The 9,508-nt window shown below is 32.8% G+C and overlaps 1 protein-coding gene across 1 annotated transcript; it reads right to left on the bottom strand.

Annotated features, from left to right (window-relative positions):
* Positions 1–5,559: 5,559 nt before the first annotated feature.
* LOC149572705 (putative pentatricopeptide repeat-containing protein At3g49142) lies at positions 5,560–8,058 on the bottom strand. Its single transcript, XM_089813782.1, has one exon. It carries the CDS (start codon positions 7,898–7,900, stop codon positions 5,825–5,827), a length of 2,076 nt encoding a protein of 691 aa, XP_089669908.1. The 5' UTR covers positions 7,901–8,058; the 3' UTR covers positions 5,560–5,824.
* Between the last annotated feature and the right edge of the window lie 1,450 nt (positions 8,059–9,508).

The raw sequence follows: 9,508 nt of genomic DNA, 5'->3' as shown, positions 1-9,508 counted from the left end.
TTATATATATTAATAACATATATATATATATATATATATATATATATATATATATATATATATATATATATATATATATATATTACTTTATTATATTTAATAAAAATATTACGTTATTATATATATATATATATATATATATATATATATATATATATATATATATATATATATATATATATATATATATATATATATATAAGGTTATTATATTTAATAAAATATTACGTTATATAATATATATTACTTTATTATATTTAATAAAACTATTACGTTATTATATATATATATATATATTACGTTATTATATTTAGTAAAAATAATAATAATGTAAATTATATTTATAGATTATAATGAGAATAACATAATATATTATATGTTATATCTTTACATTACGTTATTATATATATATATATATATATATATATATATATATATATATATATATATATATATATATATATATATATATATATATATATATATAATACATATTTACATAGTAATATAACAAAAATATTTTATAAATCATAAGCTATAAGTCTTAAATCCGGTTTTCCCTCCAAAATGGGTTGGGATTTCAAATTTCTCACCAAAATTCACATAGCCATATCGGATATCCGATTCGGATTTGAAATCCGATATCCGATTAGACTTGGTATTTACCAAGCCTACCCGGTCAACCCAAAAGACGTGTTTGAAGAGAGTTTTAGTGATACTCAGACTTTGGGTAGTCGTCTGACAATGTTATTTTGATTAAATTGAATGAAACGAAAAGGGTTTGTTAATATTGCTCTCAAGATTCCATCAATATAATTTCTATCAGATTCTAAGATCGATAAGTATTTATTAGTTAATTATCAATGACGATTATTGTAAAGTGTTGATTGCAATACTGATTGAAAAACAGCTATCATTTTCAAACGGTATAACATTTTTTAAATCTAAAAGTTGAGTCACATTCTATGCTTCGCCTAGTATAAGAAAAAAAAAAAATGGTAAAATTTTCTATTAGTTAAGGTGGTCAGACACGGGACTTTTTTTTTCGAAAAAGTTTTGGTAGAAAATTCATATTTAATTATTTATTTGGAATAAAAATACCGAAAAATATGCGTCACATCCGGGCATGAGTCTACTTTTCATATCTATAATTATATTAAAAAAATATTATCATTTGATTTTGATTAAGGTGGTCAGACATACACCTACTTTTTATTTTTGTCCTGAATTTTTTGTAGTACTGCATTAAAATTCAAACTTTTGACCAATCAATTATTTTTTTCTCCTAATAAAGCCTAGTAGTTTAGAAACTACATTCAATTTCCTACAGATTATTTTCTTACAACTTTTTGATATAAAGTCCATAACCACTTTAAAATTATGCGTCAAGTTGACATAACCCTAATTTTCTGATTTTTCACTACCACTTAAGGCCATAGTTTGGTACACCATGATCCTGCACATACCCATATCCCTTTGATTCATAAAAACAAATGAGAGATTCCAAAAAAGAAGGAAGTGGAAAAGATCATGCCTCTTGAATTCTCACAGGGTTTTTCAAGAATAATATTTATGGCTTGAATAAGGTCTTAGGTTCAAATGGAACCATGAATGCCTTGGGTGGATATTATGGCATGACTCTGAATGTTCATGATCCCAACACAAATGTTGGATATGATTATGTAGCATACATAATTGATAGGATACATGAGGAGATCGATGTTTCTCAGCAAGGTCAACTGGATAATTTCAAATTCCCACATTACTCAATGATCATGCATTTGATCGTGTTCAAAAATGTTGATGTATTTGATCAAAGTTTCTTTTAGTCTACACAAGAATGTGCATAGCAGTTATCCTACATTGCAAGGAGTAGAATATAGATATTCGGATGCTATTGCTCTATTATCTCCACTTTTCACTGTGTGGGGGCCATATACTCCATTTTTTGATAACTTGGTACACATGCTAGCACAAAAGAAATATTTTCCAAAGGTAACCATTGTAAACACCAGAAAAATGATTAATAAAGTAAAGGATCTAAATGGTTTCTTTGGTGGAAAAATGCAACTGATCCAAAATAAGATGAAGACAATTGTTGCAAATACACCTAGTTCTATGCCTACAATTTTGGATAGTGTTGATGGCGAGATGAAAGACTGGGTAGAATGGTCATCTTCTCTTGATAATATTCTTGATCATCCCAAGTTTTTAGCTTATTGCAATAATGAGGCAAGTGTTACAACAGTATATGATATAATTGATGTACTTTACAAGATAGAGGTAGAGATGCCTAGAATAACTAATGAGGTTAAGGTAATAACTAATGCCAAATGGATCAAATGCCTAGATGAGTTGGATACAGTTAGAAATGCCACCTAGCCAAATGCAAATACAGATATTTCTTTATGGGAAGTCACTATAAGCATCAAAGCCCTACCATCCAATGACAATGATTAGTATAACAAAAAGGTGTAGTTAGGAGGCAGTTAAAGGCACAAGGAATAGAGAAAATACATGAATGGTGATAGGAGCTAAAGAAAAACATAATTTGCTAAGAGATACCTATTGATAATGCCACCTGCCAGTTTTGCAACTACAATCTAGAATTTTAATCAAGTACAAAGAATGTTTTGTATCGTAACCAAATGAAAAATATCTTTGTATTTGCTTTCCAAGTGAATTTTGACAAGTGGCCTCCCATCTGAAGCTTGTTGCAATCCTTCCTATAAAAGGATTTCCAAAGTGTGGAGTTGAGATATGAAATCCATGTAACTTTTAGTGTTATACTATTTGCATTTGGTCCAGCCAATATTTGTGTCAATTTTGTGATGTATTTATCTGTGAATCTAAGAATATAAGTGAACATTGAATGATAAGTTGTCACGTCTTGAAGTATTCCTGAGTTTACATCAATATTGTATAATTTTCAAGGAGAATTAATACAAAAGGAATGTTCTACCATATCTATTTTCTCTGAATTTTGTCTCCATTTTTATATGTTGGTTATGTTGGGATTGTATGAGCAAGGTTTATGCAATTTAATGCAACTAGGATAAGTTGTATATCAATTTGTTGTTGCTTTTAATTCAACGAATTAAGTAAACGCTTCAATAAATTGGTAGGATTTCCAGTCATATTAGAAGGATATTTGTAAGAATGGGGTTTAGGGTTAATTGCTGATATAATTGTTTGTAAGGCAATTGATTAGGTCAAAGTTTGATGGGTAGACTCTGAATACCAATGGATAGGGTAGTGATCATTTATTCAATTGCATATCGAAGAAATCATGGGGTTGCATGAAGCATAAAATTAAAATCAAATCAACTTTAGTTTACTGTTTGAATATAAAATTGCTAGTCAACGCTTATTTGAAATAGTTCTATGTTTGTCATAGTTAGCTATTGTAATCAAGAGCTATTTTCAAATTCAAGAAGAATTATGACCATTTCTACTATAAGGGATAGATTTTTTCAAGAAATGAATATTAATGAGTAAATTGTGAAAATAATATCAAGCATCCAGTCATTCCATCCCTAAGGTGCAACCGCCTAAGCCTTGTAGAGCTTAAAGTGTTGAGAATCCCTATGATTCTATTAATGTTGGGTCCAGATCTGGGGAATCCTCAATTGAAGATGGAAAGCCCTTAGGCTAAGATTTGTCTTATGCATCCTAGTATCAGGTATTTTGTTGCCTAGTAGTTTTAAAACCCTAGAAAAATAGTGACTCTAGTAGAGAATCAAAGATAGAAAGAATTCTGAAGTTCCAAAATCTCTATTGTAATTCCTTATATGTTGTCATTTTCATGTTGTTTTGTAAGTCTGTGCTTGGGAATTGGTTGTTATTGAGCTATTAACCTTGAGATAATCTAAAATTTCCAATACCACTGAAGTTGTGATGTAGAATGGGTTTGTAAACGTGCTTGATCGGTTGAATAGAGTTTTTTTTTTAGGCTTCTAATGATGTGTTTTTGCTTCCCGTGTAATTGACAAACATCGTGAGTATTTAGTTGCTTCTTAGAAGTTGCCCCTTGTGGCTTCTTTAAATTGAACTTTGACAAGGTTACAAAACATAATTTGGGTTTGACTAGAGCAAGGTTGGTAGTACACTCCTTTCTAGCCTCTTCTAGCAAGACAAATAATGAGATGAAAGTTTTAGTTGTTTTGGAAGGACTCAAGTTGGCCTATTCTTTAATTTGTAAGAGACAAATTTGTTAAGTTGTTTAGGAGGGCAAACTGGCCTACCTTTTGATTGTAGTATGGCTAGACGATCCTCACTGGATAGGAAGCTCAACAATTGGAGCAGAAACCTACTCCGTGGAGCAAAATTTTGAGGAAATTTCTCATGTTCACAGCTACAGGAATGCTATTGGGTGGAATATTGTTCGGTTGATGCTAGCAGATCAGTTTCCTTTATCCATCAAAATTAGTGATCTCCCGAGCAGTTATTACTATCTTTTGGCGTTGCTCCCCGTAGGCATTCCTCCTGCCACTTGAGTGATCCTAATTTTCACTCCCCTCCCTATTTAGGAATGATTGATAACTACTTTTGGTATACCTCGGCAACCTCGATAGATTTTCTTTGCAAGTGCACTTAACTGCAAACTTCCACATGTAACGCTATTTCCCCTATCGATTGATTCCTGCACTCAAGTCATGGTAAGTGGTTCAATTTGTGAGTAGTGTTGTTCAAGACGGCTTTATCTGCCCTGTGCTTTCTGCTGGATTTTTATGTTTTTGCAAGTAATTCCTTCAGCAAAAGTGGGGGTTTTCACCAAAGCCTCTATAAAAGAATACTTATACACCGGGAACCACTACCCAATTCTAAAACTGAGTTCTAAAATCTATCCTTTTAGAAAAAGGCAGTACCATTTTCAGTGAGAGTTGGTTTGAGCATGGCAAAGGCTTATCTTGACAGTGTGCGGGCAGAGGAGATGGTGGAATTGCACCAAGAATTTTAGTCACTATCTCCAAAGCATTCAGATTTGGTTTCTTTTTGTGAAGATTTAACTTTATATATGGATGGTCATTTTAAGTGTTGCCTAGGGTTTCCCATTTGGTCATTTTTACTTACTTTTTTTTTACTTGGAATAAGTGGGTGTATCTTCAGCTAGAAAATATTTTTTGAAGCCAGGCGTTCAAGTGGCTGCTAAGGAGGATGCGGCAGCAGATCCAGGCCCTTCTAATAGAAAAATTAGATTCCTTTGTCTGCTGGTGAAATAGGTAAGGTTTTTTTGTTTGTGTCAACTCTCTCAGCTTCCTTTTGGCCCTTTGTGCCAACCTAGATAACCTGCTGCTAATATTTTGTTGTATCGTACAGTTTCTTCACACTTTTTGTACCCTTTAGTTCTTTTGCCTTTAAGTGCGCTCCCTTCGATATTTTAAGGGAGCGAACCCTAAAAAACCCTCAATTTACCGATCAAAGATATCTAATGTACGCTATGCTTCTGATGTCTTACTTACTATGGTTTTGAATGCGCTTCATCAGTAGTTAAACCATTCCAGTTAAAACATGTCAGACTAGGGCTACTTAATAAAATTGAGTGATTAGCAAAGGAACTTAGAACAACGACCAAATCTTGTTTTGATTTATGGCGAATGCGTTAATACATGTTTTATGAACTGTGAAGCGCCATCAAATGATGATATGATTGAGCAGAGTTGTTACTTCAGAATTCATCACAAGAGTGTACCTTCTGTTGTTAATTGTGAAAAGCATTTTCATTGCCAACCGTGATTACTACCGAACAATCTTGGCAATAAAAACTGCAGTAAGCGGCAGCTACCACATACTAACAGTGACACATTCGAGTTCAAGAAAAACCTCACCAATAATCTCCACAAGAACATGATCCATTCTTGAAATTGTGAAAACGGTTTGCATCCCTGATTACTATTTCACGGTGAACGATTTTGGAGATGAACTTGATGGCATGGTGGCAGTCACCACAGATGCGAAGGTTCTTGGTGATTAGAAGTGGTGTACCAGGATCAGTGTTGATGAGCCCAAAGGCAATAGCCAGCTTCTCACTGTGGTAGTAGAGGAGATGCTCCTTGTCCTCGTCTTCCACCTCGTGAAGGACGAATTCAGTGTCAGGTACATACCCAGCTGCCCTCATCAGCCTATCTAAGCTGTCGAGCTTTGCATAGATTTCATCAGATTGTGGGTGGGATCTGTCTCCAACAAGGAAACAATGCACTCGCTTCTTTAACTCTATAACACTACATCCTGGTTCCTTTTTCAATCCCTTCTCATTCATCAGCTTTCTTAATACTAGGGCATCATCCCACCTGCCAGCTTCGGCATAAATGTTTGAAAGCAACACATAATATCCAGATTTTTCAGGTACTAACGTAAAAAGATGCTCTGCTGCAAGCTCGCCTAAATTAGTATTGCAGTGAACTCTGCACGCGCTAAGCAAAGCACCCCAAACACTCTCATTAGGTTCCATAGGCATCTGTTCAATTAAATCTTGTGCTTCACATAGGCGTCCAGCACGGCCAAGTAGGTCTACTAGGCACGCATAGTGTTCCACTGTGGGTTTGATAGAATAATCTCGAACCATAATATCAAAATATTGCATGCCTTCATCCACCAGACCTGCATGGCTGCACGCAGACAGGACAGAAACAAAGGTAATGTGATCCGGCTGCGTACCTTCATGTTGCATTTGGCAAAAGAGAGTAATGGCATCCTTACCGTGTCCATGCATACCATAGCCAGCAATCATTGCGGTCCATGAGACCACATCCCTTTGAGACATACTGTCAAACACTTCGCGCGCATTCTTTACACTCCCACATTTGGCATACATGTCTATAAGCGCATTACATAGAAACAAATGCGAGACCAACTTAATCTTTTTTATGTACTCATGGATCGCCTTTCCCTGCTGCAGGGCCGCCAGACGAGCACAAGCAGAGAGAACACTCGTAATAGTGATCGAATCTGGCTTCACACCCTCACTTTCCATTTGATAAAACAGCCTCAGGGCTTCCTCCCATTCACCAGTCTGAACATACCCTGCAATCATTGCATTCCAAGAGATCACATCTTTCTGTGACATTCTCTCAAACACTTGGCTCGCATCCTTCATGCTCCTGTCTTTGCCATGCACATAGGCTGGTAGAATACTTGCTAGCGTAAGAGAATCAGGACTCGCACCTTTCCCTTCCATAGACTCAAACACTTCTAACGCCCGACCGAAAAACCCATTCTGCGAATAACTAGCAATCATGGTATTCCATGAGATGTTGTCTCTCAGAAGCATTTTGTCAAACACGTGGCGCGCGTAGTCCAAACGTCTGCACTTACCGTACATTGCAACAAGAACATTCCCAACAAATAAATCTAATGCATGCCCACTCCTGATTATTCGACAATGCACCTTCATCCCCTCATGCAAATCCTCCAACCCCGCGCATGCTTTAAGAACAGAGAGAACAGTACAATGATCAGGACTTATACCTGATACCTGCATTTCTGCATAGCTAGAAAGAGCCTCCTTGTAAAACCCATTGTTGGCATATCCCCTGATCATGGTATTCCACAAGAAAACGCTCCTCTGCCGTGTCTTCTCAAAAACAAGACGCGCATCCGCCACATTACCACATTTACAGTACATCCTGACGAGCTTGGTTCCTACAAAGGCGTTTATCGGAAGACCATTTAGTATTATTTGTGCATGGATTTCCTTGCCATCTGAAAGCGATTTCGTGGAGGCACATAACTCCAACACGCAGGCATAAATGCCTAATTCAACAGGCATTTGATACAATAAATGCATGGCCTCCTTCAGTCGACCCTCATTGCATGACGCTTCAATATCCAAAGGAGTTTTGAAATTGTGCACCAGTCTCTGCAGAAACCTCGGACAATTTTTCCTGTAGTACAACCACATTCCATCGTCCACTTGCCAGATTTGAGTAGCATTTAAACAAAATCATAATCGATAAAAAAACTTATCATTGGTGAGGACAAAAATTTAAGGCTTCATTTTGTAGCACAGAACTAAAGCGGGTAAGTCAGAGCAGAGGAGGTTCAGATACGCATAGTAGATGATGAAAAGCATTCTCTCTGCCTTCTCTCGCTTATAAATAAATAAAGATTTTTAAATGATAAAAATAAATATAATGAAATTTAAGAGAAAAATGTAGAATGAACATTAAATAATATGTAAATATGTAAACATAAGTTATTTTTAAAATGAAAATTAAAAAATAAAAAAGTTTAAGATTAAAACATAGATTTAAATTTTACAATATTTAAGAAATTTGAATATTGCTCAAGAAATGTGTTAATAATTTTAAGATTTTATAATTAAATTAAATTTATCAAATATGAAAAAAATCATTTTAAAAAAGATTCATCAAAAAATCTATTACAAAAAATTACTAAGAGAAATTTAAAAAAAATATGAAAAAATAACATCTCTAACAAATATTCTATTGACTAAATAAATTATAGAAATTGAAAAATAATATTTAAAGAAAAAATTAAACTAATATTAAAAAAAAATTAAAAACTAAAACTTAAATCAAAAGTTAAATAAATAGAGATCACAACATAACTAATTGAAAATTACAAGTAATTATTTATTTAAATTAGATTATTAATAATTTTTAATTTAAATAACATAATCTTTACTAAAATCTTTTAAATAGATTAATAAATATTATTTATTTAAATTAAATTTATCAAATATGAAAAAATAATCATTTTAAAAATCCATCAAAAAATCTATTATGAAAAATTAATAAGAGAAATGCAAAAAAACAAATATGCCTAACAAATATTCTATTGACTAAATAAATTATAGAAACTGAAAATTAATATTTAAATAAAAAATTAAATTAATAAAAAAATTTAAATAATTTAAAAACTATACTCTAAATCAATTTTAAAAATCAAAAGTTAAATGAACAGATCACAACATGAGCTAATGTGGAGATCAAAACTAATAAATAGAAAAAAAAAAAAAAAAAAACAATAGTTAAAAGTGGAGATAATAATTAATAAATATCAAAATACAAGTGAAAAGTGGAGTGAAACAAAAAATGGCTGGTAAATAATTAATGGGAAGGATTTTCAATTTTCCGGCCAAACTGACAACTTTTCTGGCCAACTGACAAATTTAGCATGAAAATTTTGATTTTTGAAAAAAAAAAAGCTTCCACAAATAGCCTAGCGGCTAAATAAATATATGTGTACTTATTACAATGTTGCAAAAATAATATAATAAATTTAATTGAAATAAATCTTGATGAAAGCCTTTTTTTTACTATTTTTTAAAATAGAATAAAACTTTAAAGCTATTAAAATAATTTACTTAACGTGTTATGATTAATTATTATAATTATTTATATTGTGTTGGGTTATGTTTTTTTTCTTTTTTCGCTTGTCCTTAGGTTTTGTTCTATTCTTTATGAATTATTCATACTCTTTGACTCTGTTTAATAGTACTGAAATGGAAGCTAGCTAAGTTTTATCATGTAGATATTATTAAGAT

This window comes from Cupressus sempervirens, chromosome 2 (assembly GCF_028749045.1).
Source record: "Cupressus sempervirens isolate cs-2001-9-10 chromosome 2, ASM2874904v1, whole genome shotgun sequence".
Classification (NCBI taxonomy): domain Eukaryota; kingdom Viridiplantae; phylum Streptophyta; class Pinopsida; order Cupressales; family Cupressaceae; genus Cupressus; species Cupressus sempervirens.
Note: the sequence above shows the minus strand (reverse complement) of the source record. Positions and strands in the feature narration are given on the sequence as shown.

Coding starts and splice junctions, on each gene's coding strand:
- LOC149572705 (XM_089813782.1), bottom strand. CDS start 7,900: ATGTGGTTGTACTACAGGAAAAATTGTCCGAGGTTTCTGCAGAGACTG.